Source organism: Pangasianodon hypophthalmus, chromosome 27, assembly GCF_027358585.1.
Source record: "Pangasianodon hypophthalmus isolate fPanHyp1 chromosome 27, fPanHyp1.pri, whole genome shotgun sequence".
NCBI lineage: Eukaryota > Metazoa > Chordata > Actinopteri > Siluriformes > Pangasiidae > Pangasianodon > Pangasianodon hypophthalmus.
This window is the reverse complement of record NC_069736.1, coordinates 5962401-5978018: the sequence shown is the minus strand read 5'-3', so window position 1 is coordinate 5978018 and position 15618 is coordinate 5962401. Positions and strand designations below refer to the sequence as shown.

Genomic DNA, 15618 nt, shown 5'->3' with positions numbered 1-15618 from the left:
TTTTATTACTTATCTCTTTCTTTCTGGCAAGGTAGACAAAAAAAATCCCATTACAGTGTTGCATTGTATCTTTAGGAAGGGAGCAAAAAAACTAAAATAACAGGTACATCATATCCTCCAGGACTTTTTGTTTTCTGTTTCAGGACTAGTAGTAGCATACATTTTGCTGTGTCCAGCCATTCTGCAAAGACAGTGATGAGACAGTAGTTCTTAAAGCCTCCCACAGGACATGCCACGTATAGAAAACCTAGTGACAGCAGAGGACCAGTTCATCAAGCCTCAACATACTAGCCTTGTGAAAACCTAGGATTTATTCATTTATCTAACAAAGGGGCAGTGGGAATTTTTTTTTTTATTAAATATGAACCAGCACTATACCCCTGAAAAAACAGGAAACACTGAAAACACCACCACTGTCAACCTGTCAACCTCAGCTACATCACACTATTTCATAATTGATTCCATCTTGAGAAGTGCACACTACTGTTTTTCTTAAAACTGTATTAATTTTGTAGTTATTAATTTTGTTTGCAACTGTCCATGATATTTTATAATTAATCTAGTTCTATATCCCAAAATATAGACAAACTAGCAGAGTACATTAAACTACCATGACCCTGACCAGGCAGTGACTAAGGATGAATGAACTCTGCAAATGTATTCACATTAATGAAGATATCTTTGTTTGTCCTGCAAGCTTCATATCTGACTACTTGTTTGTACCCACATGAATATAAGACCCACCCACTTACATGACTTTTTTTTATTATGCATTCTGCAGGATCCCAGTCAAAAAAAAAGTGCACCTCCCATTCATATGTGTATTTAAACACATTATCTGTTCATTCTGAATAATGCACTTGTATCTGGTTACATGTATTTTGGTTAGTGTTTAAGATTCTAAAACAGTACTAGAAGGATTTGAATTCAAATTCCAGGACTACAATGGAGGCCACTGGACTGCTGCTTTTATCCAACATGACTTACAATTGAGCTGAGCAGTTGAGGGTTAAGCACTTTGCTTAAGGGTAGCAGTAGCAGCTTGGCAGTGCTGGGATTTGAAGTCATAACCTCACAATGAGTAGCCTAGAGCCTTAAGAGCTAAGCCACCACTCACATGCCCAGCTATGAACTTTCTTTGAAATGGACTCTGCCTCAATTGTAGGTCAGTTTGGACAAACATATTGATAAAAATATATAATGTGTTTACACTAAGACTGCTCCTCATTCGTGTCACTTGGTCAGTCATTTATAGCGAGAAAAAATGTATTTCTTTGAGAGAAGACACCCTAATACTTCTTTTTGCTGTACTGTCGAGACACTCACTGACTGACCCATACTGTTGAAATGTTCACCAGGTGTTAGCATACACCTAGGACATGGACTAGCAATCCATCCATAATCTTAGAAAACAAGAAGCTACAGTTGGAAAATGGAGATAGATATCCAGTAAAAGAGATTTGTCAGAATATGGGTCAGGAAAAAAAATAGCACATGTATCTCTGATGCTTCTCAAGTTCCACTGTTTGCTGTGGTTGCTACAGTGAATGATTTCTTAAATGTCCAATGGCAGACTCTGGTCCGGCAAAATGCAATCTTGCCTAGTCTTGTTTCCCAAATGATGGGTTTCATTTCATTGCCTTTAACGATTATGGTTTTGTTATACTGGCAGACGGCATTGCATCTTTGCTCCTTATGTCCCTGTGATGGACTGCATTCTTTGCACAAAATGGAGCTGTATTACAGAGTAGCTACTTTGACTAAACAGCTGCTCTGCAGGTTTGATAGAACGGCACCTTCATCGTGCAAGCACACTTTGGTATCTCTGCTGATGCTGGGTAAAATAGTTTTGGAGCTATACTGCGTGGTTGTTTTACAGCCAGATTGACTCTAGTGGCTGTAAAATGGTTCTGTACCAGTGTGAATTATACCAGACCTTGAAGCATGTGATATGACGTCCTTATGATGGCTCGTCAAGCTCTGCATAAGTGCTGTAGCCTCCATAGGTATGATGTCATTACAGGCAGACTACATCACTTAGACAGATTGAAAGCGCTATAACTCTTCATCCACAAGGCTGAGAGAGTGTGATGATTATAGCTCTGAAGAGATGATGATCAGAACAGGCACCTGAGGGAATGTTCCAGAAACAGAGACAGAGTGATAAAAAAACAAAGAAAAATAAAAGGGCATGAAGAGACAGAAGGAAAATAGAGACCTCAACTAAACCCCTTTGCAATGCAGTGTAATAGTGGCATTATATCATGAGCGTAAACAAGGAAAATAGTGTTATTTTTAGAGAGTATGGAAGTGAGGCCCTCATCTCAGGAGTAAGACAGTAGCAGTATGAATGTGCGTGGCTATAGCTGAGTTTGGCAATGTGTGTATTTATGTGTGTGTGTGTTTGTGTGTGTGTGTGTGTAGGGAGACATCTGTGCAAATGGGCTGCAGGTGGAACAACTGCTGGTCCGTGTCGGCAGGAGGTGCAGAATCTGCAGATGGTTTTAAAAAAAGACAAAAGAAAAACCATGACTGACCCCATATGCTTCAAACACCTCGACCCCACATAGACACGACATACAATATGTGTCCTCACATATTCACAAAACAAACTTATGAAAACATGCCCACACCCTTGTGCCACATTCTGCAGTGTCAAAGGGAAGGTACAGTAATACATCAAAGGGAATTTCTAATATAAGAAAGTGTGTGAGGAAGAAAAGGTGAGATATTTCAATGGTGTCTTTTTCATGTGCAAGTTCTCTGCACATGATAAGGATTTTAGTCAAAACTGAAGCTTGTTGTAGTACTCTCACCTGTAGGATTGCTATGAAAGTCTTTGAATATCTTTATTTTATACTCCACTTAACTACTTAGTGGATTTTTATAATAGTAATCATTAAAAAATCTTGAGCAGTCTTTTGTTATACAAAGGTGTGTTTTTTTCAGTAGGAGGCAAGAATGGTATTAGTAGTAACCACACAGTATGATCAGCAACCTGAAAATAGTTAAATCATACCTGTAATTTCTAAGGGCAATGGCCAATTTCCACTTTCCACAAAAAGACACACTATTCTACTATGCTGTAATGTCAAACACAATCACAGACAAGCCAGATATACTTGACGGGCTAATTTAATTTGCTTCCATCTTTTAAACATTAAAAGTTAAAATCCTTTCCTTGACAGGAGTAGAGGAGGAAATCAAAGGAAAGAAAAGAAAAGAAAAGAAAAGGGGCAGAGCAGAACAGAAAGGAAGGAAAAGGGACAGAGAAGAAAACAAAAGAAAAGAAAAAAGAAAAGGGACGAAGCAGAAAGGAAAGGAAAGGAAAGGAAAGGAAGGGAAGGGAAAGGGTGATGTATGTTATTGTAGACATATGGGAGACAAATAACAGTTCTATGCATGTCTGAACAAAACCTGTTTGAATATGCAAAAATTAATATCTCCCACTCCTGCATTTCCTACTTCCCTTACAAAAATGTGTAAAAAAAAAACAAACAGAAAAGAAAAATAAATAATAAATACATCCGTTTCTCAGAGTCATGCAACAAGTGCTCTGTTCTCCCACAGTGTAGGTCCACAGTGTTACGGTTTGTAGGCCTTCTCTTTGCTATCTTTCATTTCATTCAACACTACCTCTAATTTACAGCTATATCTATTTGGAGTAGATAGCAGCCTTATCTACTACAGCTGGGTTTGGAGAGCCAAATGAATTATAGTGAGTAATCACACAGCAAAGTGTCAGCTTGATGTCCTGCCCACGTGCCCACCAGACATTGAATGGAATCCATTTCCAGGAGAAAGGTTATTGGTTAGAGGTGGCTCTTTTGTGCTGAGATAGAATCAGCTTCCCTTCACCAATATTAAATACATTAAAACTATCCACAGATCAGGAGAATAGTTAAGAGTTTGGGGCCATCATAGTGCTTTTTCATTAACAGGAATATTATCAATACTAATTTCTTTTTGGGGGTAGAGTGAAGGAGTCACACTGGCAGATTTTGGGGAGGATCTGACTAGAAAAATAGTAAAATTTGGGGTATAACTGGTCAGGTGGAGAGTTCATAGTGATATAATGACAAATAATTTAACACAAAATAATCCTTAATCATTACATGAGTTACAGGGCTAGGCAAAACCACAGTGTTTTTAATGTCACCAGCAGCAGGACTGACCGAGTTCTATCTAAACAGATTATTTAAACCATAGAACAGATATAAACTAAAAAGACAGCAGTATGGGATAAATAAACTTACATAAAAAATACATAACAATTCTGGAACACAATATGTTTCCACACTTTCACTTCCAAAAGTCTTTGTGTTGGATTCAAATATCTACACACTTTGCCTGTGTTTAACATTTATAATAGTGTTGCAATTTTCTTTTAAAAAAAAAATCGGTGAGTCTAATTGAACCTTATAGATCACATTTCTCCTCAGCTCCATGTTAAAAGGAACCAGATAGCAAGAAACTTGGTACCATATGAAGATCATTTTGAGGTGTTTAAAACTAGTGTGCATCACTATTCACGACCACTGTTTGTAACTCCATATACTCTCCCATAAAATCCTACACCAGATGTCCAAGTTCAAAGTTGCTTATGAAAACTGGAACCAAAATGTTAGCCCGTGTTTTCTCCAGCAAGCTTTTAGTCCCAGAAGAGCTGCATTGCCAAGACATCTTTTGATTCCCTGTACAACAATGGATTTTGGGAAATCCTTATCCAACATGGTGTTCTCTCTCTTTCTAGCCACTCTATCCAGTACTGTACTCCTCCACATCATGTCAGGAGCAACACTATGAAGCAGTTGGGCAGATAACAATCAGAGTCACAGGAGATGAAGGTTTACATACAAATTTGTTCTTTTTTCAGTAAGTGCCATTTATCCATATCACATATGATTTGAGCTCTAAATAGAATGAATATCTGTGTAAAATTCAGTTTGTACTGCCCTTGAATCCACCTCACTGAGGGAGCCAGGGATAAAGCAGTGATGCTGAGGACATGCCAGGTTACACTGGGAAGAGTGAAAATGCCAGTTGGAATCACTGCTTAAAATGGTATAGCCACTTCCTGGTGCCAAACACAGAAAATGGTTTCTTAGTAGCCATTTGGGCCAATTTAGAGCTTCCTTGGTGCCATGAACAGCAGGCTAGGTTGGAATGGTGACAGAAGGCACAATGGGGTTCTGTAGACCCCATTCAGATAAAAAAAATGTGCATCTATCCAGTACCATATTTTTAAATAGTTTTCACTAAATCAGGCTTATCACGTGTAAGAGTAATCTATATCTGGAATACCTCCTTCTCTATAGCCACGGTTTGTGCCATAGCCTGCATTAGTTGTGTGATGGGGCGGTTTGTATAGACCTGTGCCATTGGAAGGGAAGATTGTGTGTATTATGTAGTCTTCCTGTACTGGTTTGGGCTGCAGTGTCTCTCTGGCAGCTATTGGTGTCATCTGGAATCCAGGTCCTCGGATCTCCAGGATGGTGGTATCTTTTTTAGTGCCTGATTCAATGTAGTCATCATAATGCTTGCTTTTGCGTGAGCTACTGCGGCTGTAGTGATCTCTTGAGGAGAAGCGCCTGGAGCGATGGCCATACCAGCAGAATATTCCAAGAATAAGTGTTAGAGAGACTATCGCAGTGGCACCACCAATAATCCCAGCAAGTGGAAGTGAGGTGATGTGCTCCGAGCCCCGATCCTCCCCTTGGTCAACATCAGACGGGTTGGGATCGGATGTCTCAGCCTTTGCACACACTGGAGCCTCATCCGTGTCTGTGTTCCCTCCAGACATGCTGCCTTTGCTCCCAGTGCCAGAGACTAGGGGTACCATGCAGATGATGTAGCTGGATGCCGGTTGGAGGGCAGTAAGGAGATACTCTCTTCGGTCTCCCCTCACTAGAGTCTCAGTAATGGAACCCATTGCAGCACTAGTCCCCAGGCGGAGCCAACTAAGCCTGAAAGAAGAAGATGTTTGAGCCACACTCCACGTGACCCTGATGCTATCATGGGATAGTGGCTTTACATTCAGGGCCAGGTTCTTGCCCACACCACTGCTGCCAAGTGTGTAGTCTAAGCCTTTGTCCGGAAGCCCCAGACCCGGTCGCTTGGACCGCAGAGTGAACAGGGATCCTTGTGGAGGGGACAGAGTTGTGGAACTGACTCCTACTCCACCCATTCTATTGCCAGTAGTACCTCCCCCACCTGGTGAGCCCACTCCACCTATCCCCCCACCTCCAGCAGCTGCCAATTCACAGTCATCCATTTGGCTAGTAAGGTCCCTTAGTGGCATGTCACGCACTCGTTCTGGAGATTGGCAAGTTAGTCCTCGGACTGTAATAGTGTTCCCTTTGGCTTCCAGCCAGTCATACAGCCAGCGCAGGTTGCACCCACAGTGCCAAGGGTTGCCACGCACAAGCAACTGCCCCAGGCTCTCCAAGTCCCGGAACAAACCTCTGGGAAGTGTGGTCAGGTTGTTCCCGGAAAGGTCCAGCCTCTGAAGACCACGCATTCCATCAAGGGAGCCCCTTGGCATGTGGATCAGGGCATTGTCCTGGAGAGAGAGTCTTTGCAGGTGTGCACTAGGTAAATTGAGAGGTGGAGTCTGAAGGGAGTTCCGTACCAAAGACAGTTCAGTGAGGTTTGAAAGGCGTGAGAAGGTGTCATCTGCAATGCGCTGATTGGCCAGAAGGTTACCGTCTAAGACAAGACGGCGCAGAGAAGATAAACCTCGGAAGGCATGTGTGGGAATTGTTGAGATACGATTATCATCTAAGCGGAGCTCCTCTAGTGAGGCTGGAAGCCCTGAGGGAATGCTGGAAAGGTGATTTCTGGAAAGAAAGAGCAGACGAAGACGAGGATTGTCAGCGAAAGCCTGGTCTTCTATACTAACTGTGGACACAGAGTTGTCATCCAAATGCAACTTCTCCAGGAGAGGCAACCTGGCTAATGCAGCCCGTGGTAACACCCGGATGTTGTTGTCTTGGAGATGAAGTTCCCGTAATGATGGCGGTAGGTGCATGGGAAAGTCATCCAACTCATTATCATAGAGATATATAACCTCCACAGTAGTGAGGTACTCCAAGGATGTGGGAAGTCCTGCATTATCTATATGATTGTTTTGAAGATAAAGAATGGAGGCAGATGGGGGGAGAGGTGGGATAGCACTCAGTCCACGATCATTGCAGTAAATAAAGTCTTCGTCACAACGGCACACGGAGGGACACACTACATCCCCTTCGGCATCCATTCTCTGTGAGGCAGTTGCAGCACACTGCAGCACCTCGGCCAACAGTGTGAGGCACAGCAGGAGAAGAAAGAGCCAATCACGAAGCTCAGCCATGACTTCAGGAGCCATGATTCCACTTTCTAACCTTTCGTCTTCTTGTTTTCTTGATGATGTGCCCTTCTCTTCTGTGTAGCTACTTCACAGATACCCAGAATCTAGGTCTCCTGTTAAGCTGCTGAGCAGTTTAGTGCTGAGCCACAGTAGGGCTAAGGCAGCCAGCCTGAGGAAAGAGAGAGAAATAAGCTTGAATTAATACCTAAAGTACTCAAGATCCCTCTGATTTTCCAATTAAAACCTAAAATGCCACATTCTGTATAGTGTTATTAAATTACATGTCCAAACAGATCTAAAACAATTATACATCAACAACTCTACTGAAGAGGTAGACACCAGTCATCATGCAATATAAAGACACTTTGAGGGAGATCAAGAAAAATGGGCCAAAACAACTTTATGACATCTTTCCCATCTGAGTGATCAAGATGCTGAGTTTACTGAACGGAACACAATTTGATGCCATTAAAAAGCAGTGATGTCAACTTTGTAGGTAACAAATGACTGTGGATGAACCACACATTCCAATGGTTGTGCGGAACATTTGCATCCCTTTCACTCTCAAGTGTGTGCACACAGTGATCTCTGTCCAAGCATCACAAATATTTTCAAACATGACCATCCTTCCCTTCCTTCCCTGTACAATCTCAGTTTGTTGACAATGCATTAGAGTCAGCTCATGTATACTTGTGTGGTTTTGCACCTGTGTGTGTGTGTGTTTGTGTGTATTTGAGACCCAGTTTGTTTCTGTCAAGGAAAGTTGGTTTAGGGTATTCCATAAGAGCATGTTTGAGACTAAACAGCTGGTCAAATGAATCTGTTGACAAGTATGGGGTATTTGGGGCACTTCTCTGATATACAACTGAAAAGATTCCAGACAGAGAGAGGTAAAGAGAGAGTGATTGACGTGTGTGGGATCACAGAGCATATGGAGTTGTGAGTGTAATGATTAAGCAGGTGCTCAAGAGAAGATTATTAAAAAAACTATTAAAAATATTAAAACGATTAAAAATATAACATAGCTTAAATAGATATGATTTAATTTTATTGACATATACTGACAAATCTTTTTATTCCAAAACTTGGTCAATAAACAAAACGTGTAAAATATGCAACTTTGTTGTGCGAACTATAAGGGCTTACTGGTATAAACGAGTTTGCATGGCTAAGCCTTCCCTCTATTTTTTAACAAACATACTATACATAAAAATAAGAATCAATTTTCAATATAGTTTTATTTGCTTTAAACAAATAGCTTCAAGTGGATTATTTTTACAGCACCACCAATAGTTGTAAGAAAAATATACAGAATTCATGCAGCCTATTATTAACAATCATGTCAAATGATCACACTTGGTAAAACTAGATAAAAAAGATATATTTTAAAACCTAAAGTAAAGTAAACCTAAAGGTGGTTTTCTTTCTCGATCACTGATTTTTTCAAAATGCCTACAAACTACAAGTCAGTAGACTACACAAACAAATTATACTCAGGGATGGCACAACTATTGTGTGGTTTGAGTGAAAGAACTGTCTAATGGCAAGCGACAGCTTCTCTATTTACCATGCTTGCTATTCAGAAGAGACACGACATAATTATGGACTTGAAAACACTTCCCTTTAAAAAAAAAAATAGCAATCACAAATGGTGCTGCCTGTCTTTCAATGAATGTGTTTCTATGTGTAGGTGTAACAGTTTTATGCCTGTGAGACCTTGAGTTATAAGGCTTAACCATAATGGATTCATAATAGTAAAGCTGAGTTACTGATAGGTAGTAAAATGTTTTAGCCTTCCCATTAATTATCATGACCAGCCTTCACTGACAGTTACACTCTAACAATAATGGTATTGTAGCAAGATATGAGAAAAAGTTGTCTCTATGTAATTTTGTATAATTTTCCAACAATAGATCAATACAGTATAAACAAAACAAATTCAGTTTATTGTGTTCCTATTGGTTTTAAGGTGGTCTCGCACCTTCAGACCTTTACAACTATGCTAGTAACAAAAAGGTAGTCTCATGAACAAAGTATACAAATTTAGAGCATGATTTAAAATGTAATTTGACTGAAGAATTTATGACATTCTACAAATAAATGTTTTGAATAAGCAACTGCCTCTGTAACTACCCCTAGATCTTCTCATAGTAATTGCACATACTGTACAGTTGTGTTTGTTGTGTGTGATGTTCCAATTACATCTACAAATAAAAATTGTGCATTTGATCAAGTGTTAGTAATGTTGGCAGAAAATACATTTGTATACTTTGCAACACAACACTGAGGATCTGGTCTTGGTCACTTGAGGAACCTCACATATGTATTTTTGTGTGTGGATGCATGAGTGCTTGACCATTTAAGTGCATGTATGTGTGGTCCCTTAACATTTGTGTGTGTGAGTGTGTGTGTGTGTGTGTGTGTGTGTGTGTGTGTGTGTGTGAGAAATACGCATGAATCACTAGGGGACAGGCTGAAATGGGGCTGTCCAGACGGCATGTCGCCTTAGTGCCCCCACCAAGCCACACTCCTCCAATATTCCAGGCAGTGTGAGGGCAGCTTGGGACTATATCAATTTACATCGAGGGACCCTGGGACAGGCCTGAGCAAGAGAGACAGAGCATATCCACAGCTCTGTTATCACTCCCTCATAAAATTCACCGCATTACAATAAAACCATATCTGGTGCTGCCAGGTGTCACGCGTGAGTGTACGAAATAAAAATAACGGTTTATCAGAAGGGTACCACTGGCGCATGGGAAGATATGGCCATATTCAATGGTGAGCAGAGGATAAAGCCAAGTAGGCTGCTATCTGCTGATGCATGTCCATAAATAACAACTTTTTATATATGCGAATTGCAATGGAGAACAGAGAGATGCAGGCTGATCAAAACACATGAGGGGGTGATGTATAAAAGAGATGGATGAGAGAAAAAAAAAGTGATATGATGAGAATAAGAGAGAGAGATGGTGGGAGGGAATAGGAAAGGAAGCATGAACATAGGGGAGAAAGTTAATGGTCATTCTCGGATGAATCATCTATCCGTCCATCTGCCCATCCGTCTGTCCATCTCTTCATTTCTTTTCATTTTCTGCCTAATAAGGTTATTTGGTTGTCATCCAGGCATTGCATAATTCAAGTCAATGAAGCTTGACTGTGACGCATGACTGCAAGAATTTTATTTCTGTCAGAACAGAAGGTGTCTTAAAATTGCCCTGAATATGTCATTTGAAGCCATTAAATATAATTTATGTAGAGTATTAAACTGTTTAATATGCCAGGAATAAAACACAATGGGACATGCTGTTATAGGAAAATCATCAAGGATGGGGTGGCACAGTATTAAGTAGAGTTACTCTTACCACCCCTAAGGTGATGATTTTGAAGGTGAAGTGTTTTATACCTGTTATTCAAGTTAGTTCCTGTTATCACTTACGTTATAGCAGCTATAAACAGTCATTCTCTAAATAGCTTTATTTTTCTCTTTCTTGACATTTATAAGACACAAAAAACTCAGCTTGTCATGTTAATGAGAATCTGGAAGGTGTAAAGTTTCTCCCTTTGGTAGAAAACTTACTGAAACTTACTTCCAAGAATGTTAAATATAGTGCATCTCCTTATACAAAGACCACATCATGTGCTCACAAGATTTTTCTTGTGTAGAAACAATTCTTTGTCTAAACAAAGAATTCCAGTAGGGGAACTCTAAAGGTTCTATGTAGAACCCTACAACAGAGGGTTTTCCTTTCCAAAAAGCTTCCTAGTAGAACCTCTTTAGAAAGGTACAAACGTTAACCATCCAAAGAGTCTTTTCCAATATATGTTACAAATATTTTTGGAAACTATTGCTGCTCTCAAAGACATTTCTCAAAATTATGAAGCAACAAGCACAGTTCTTCTTCAAAATGAAAATACTACACCTGCCAGCCAGGGTTCAGCTAAAGAGCTTTTAAACAGTAATAAAAGTTACTAACTCTCTATTGCTCCCTCGTTCCTGCTTTCCTTCCTCCCTCTCCCTGTCCAGCATTTACTAACCAAATCCCTGTTGGTCCATCGAGGAGCCTATTCTGCACATCAAAACCTGTTGCCATGGAATTCATTTGAATCAATGTCCCTCCTCAACAAATTGAAGATTAAATATTAATCCTTAAAGCACGAACGACCAGACAGCACAGACTCCTGATCCCCCAATCCACAGCAAAATTACAGTCTGCCACCCAGAAACAAAAAAAAAACAAACAAACAAAAAAAATCTATATTACTATATATGAAAATATTCAAATAAAGCAATGAGACAAGGAACACACACTTGGGGCAACATGATGCAATTCATGAAGTCTTGTTCTGTTCTTGAAATTAAAAGTTCCCAGCTCCAATCCTGTTGCCCCACTGACCTGTAATTCAAAAACTTAAAATAGCGAATTAAAAGCATAATAAAATAGCCTAAATCCTGCACACACATTACGATTTCATGACCTCGATTTAATATCTTGTGGCTTCATTAACTTGTGTGCATGAGCAGCTGTCGGGACATGATATAAAAAAAATCACATGCAAAATAATAGGATATACTATGCTATTTTGTAAGATGGCAAATAATGAGGGTGGAAGCCATATTGTTAAATGAAACCAAATTTGTAGTGATTAATGTTAAAAATTACATTTAAGACTATTCATGCAGCAATATACAGCAATGTTAATATACAAGACTTATATTATTTGTATTTTAACGCATGCCACATTCGTATTCATCTATCATTGTATTAGACTGTTTTATTTATTCATTTTTAAACTCTTGCTTTTATGCTATATCGTATTACATTTGAAACCAAAGAAAAAATTTGATTTTATTTTTCAGTCCGTATTTTCTATCCCTGAATTTTTTTAAGGGCTTAAAGTCAAGTGCTTGTGTTTAAAGGTGATAGTCTAGATGCTATAAAAAACACTGACTCAGATGCCTCTACTCAAGAAAAATCTGGCAACTTTAGAACCGTGAGCTACATGCTTGCATAATCTGTATGGGGGGAGCTCAGAAAATCACCTTAATCAACTGCATAACCAGACTGAATACATGTAACTTTCCTTATGAGTCCATTGTACTCAGAACAGAAGTTTCCAAGTCGATTTTCCTGAGTTCCGATCTAAACACGTTCCAGTGCTTTGGCTTGGAAAAATATGAATGCCAAGAGCAAGACCATATTTGTATGTCTAGTCTCTGAATTTGATAAACATATAAAGAAGATCTACATGGATTATTTCTGTGTGATTAGCAATGAGACACATGAGAAACTAGTAAATCAACAGAATTACTTTACAAATCTAAACTTTCAAAGCTGTTAAAACATCATTTCACAACGCAAATAGTGTAGGTTGTGACATCAGGTGTGTTTAAGTCAGAGAACTCAGGCTTGGTGGATCTTGTTTGAGCTGCTTGCTGAGTTGAATGGCCGCTCCATTGCACTTTTGCATGTCGAGGTTGGTTTTTCCAAGGTCCGAGTACAATGGATTTCAGCATTAAGTCGCCAAGTCTCAATATGGTCCAGTGCTGGGTGTATTTGTGCAATTCCCAGGTATCACCTTCTACCCACAGTCACTTGCTATTTTTCATCTGTGACATCTACTCTCATACAGTTACAGACTGTAGTTCATCTGTCACTTTACACAGTCCATCAATGCAGATGGACCATGACAGATTCGCAACTGACTAGGTCTGATTTGGGTGGTGGACATTCTCAGCATATAGACACAGAGTGCCAAAAATACCCCAACACACTCACACACAACTAAACATACACATTGCAGTGTGTTGGGGTATTTTTGGCACTCTGTGTCTATATGATTGTATATTGGTGTGTTATTTGTTTCTGTAGGACAACAGATGCAGGACCCACATTCCATTATTGTCATCACAGCCAAGTGACGTATACTGTAACTAAATAACAAATACGGACGAAATAATGCAGACCATTAATTAGTCAAACTGTCACAGAATCATCACATTCATCAATCAGTCAATTGGTTGAGTCAGACAACCACCATCTAAATATAAAAACACATATACATGTTGTGTATGTAAAGGATTATAAATGGTTTGTCCCTCTGAGGTTGATGGTCCCTTAAAGGTTCTATGCAGAACTCTCCAACAGAGGGTTTCCCTTACAACTAGGTTACAAGTCAATCTCCTCTAGAGAGCAAGGAGCATAACCTATTTTCATTCTGGAATAGTACTTTTTCTTTTCTCTGCAAATAAATATTCATTCATGATGTGGATACTATACTTTAATGGACTGTATGGTTTCTGCTCTCAGGATGTAACTGCAGTGTCCTCAAATGCTGCATCAGTCTCGAATGTGATTAATCTGTCACTGTCATTAAGTAGGGCGACTCCGACAGTCGTGCAGCATGCAAGCAAATTTCACATTCAAGCAAATTATACACATCTCTGCCCATCTTTCCTCAGTTCTTCCTTCCCTCTGCATCTCTTAATCACGTTGCTTTAGCCTTTCTTTCAAACAACTCTGGGTTCAGAGCTGACAGCTGGCTACGTATTTAATTCGGGAGTCACGGTGCTTTAGCATTCTACAGTTTTGTGATTAGAATTTTTCTTAACAGGATTAGTTTTTTTTTTTTTTTGCAAGCTAGGCAAATGAATTTCTTAACTTTATTCAATTCATTTATCTAGACTTATTACTTGCTTCAAATTTAAATCAGCACAAATGAACAAATTCACATAAACACACACTTCCAGTGGTGTGCAGGACCCAAGGCAATATTTTTGTTCCAGAGCCTAGGATGAGGGAATATGGCTTATGCATGGTGTGTGGATACAAATAAATGATAGCACATAACCAGAGTACGAATGACACCATAGGAAATTAAGCAATTTTTAAACACTTAAGGACTTGAATTTCCATAGCTGTAGACATGTCCACATTTCCATTTCTATAACTGTTTCATGTCAAAATTTAAACCCTAAAAATACCATTAAAATTAAATGATGGAATACAAATATACTTCACACACAACAGAGCAGCCAGCACGTGATTATTGATTCTTTCTTTCTACCATAAACTCACACTCTATGATCAATAATACAATAATTTCTCACACATACTCTAATAGATCTCTAACAGTTGATGCTTTCTGCCATGGGCATAATATATTTCCATCCCTCGCAACCTGTCAGAACTTCTCACTTGCTAACTGAGCAATGTTGTTTAATTACTCATATGACAAAGTGCACTCTGAGTAACATTAGTTTGTGATCTACAGTTTACTAAAAATAATGTTTCAAAAGAAAACATTTAGCTAGAGTTCTCGATAGCTGCTTTGCTGATTGCAGAAATATCTCAACATCCATTTCTTGCTATAATCTTAGCTGATAGTCAGTTCAGGGCTTTGATCGACTGCCCCTTTCGCTTACCCTTTGAGACGGGTCTGATTGTTCACTCACTTAATCACAGGCTAAATTAAAGTCCCAGGGAAGCAAAATCTGTGATTTCTTTCTAATGGCATTGATGTTGGTCACAGTCTGCAGCATAAGGGTGACTTTTCTTCATCTACATATCCTTTTACAGAACTTTCTGCTTTTCAGGCAGTTAATCTCACAGAACCTTCACCCTCACCAATCACAAGGCTGATGTTCAGGGCTTAAAAATATCACTCACCAAATGAGGGTAAAATCTGGCACTGGCGGGGAACTCTGTTAATTTACCAGACACTTGGGTGCTCCTACTCGATTATCTCCTCTTACAATTTGGCTTTAGTATGAACTAGCTAATGATATGTTGCACATACACACACCACAACATGGCAATGTTTTGACTAGTAGAAACACTACTGGGCGTGTAAACTAGCTACAGTGGCTGGGGATCTACAAAGTTATTTTCCAGCCCTAATGATGAGGCTAACCTAATGAGCAAAAAACTAAACTAGTGAATAAAAGCTAACCTAGCAGATAAAAACTAAACTAATGAGTAAAAGCAAAAACGACAAAGTTTACTTAGTGAGTAAAAGCAAAGCTTGCAGGTAAAACCTAACCTTGTGAATAAAAAAGGTTTTTTTTTTTTTTGAAACACATATTAGGGTGTAATTAAGGTCTTGTTCTTTGTTTGATAAAATGTAAACTAAACACTTGTAAATGGTTTATTCACTACGAATTAGACTTTATTCATAAACACTCGTATTGGTTCATAATTGGGGATATGTTGTTTGAAAATGACTAATTAATGCATTATTAGTTGTGATAAATTATTAAATGCCCTCAT

General features: G+C 39.2%; 1 protein-coding gene across 1 annotated transcript in view; it reads right to left on the bottom strand.

Annotated features, from left to right (window-relative positions):
• flrt1a (fibronectin leucine rich transmembrane protein 1a) overlaps positions 1 to 15618 on the bottom strand; it is a 59266-nt gene continuing 43648 nt past the window's right edge. Inside the window, exon 3 of the mRNA XM_026922497.3 lies at positions 1 to 7517. Coding sequence (XP_026778298.1) covers positions 5273 to 7366 — 2094 coding nt within the window. The 5' untranslated portion in view covers positions 7367 to 7517 and the 3' untranslated portion in view covers positions 1 to 5272. The remainder of the gene's footprint in view (positions 7518 to 15618) is intronic.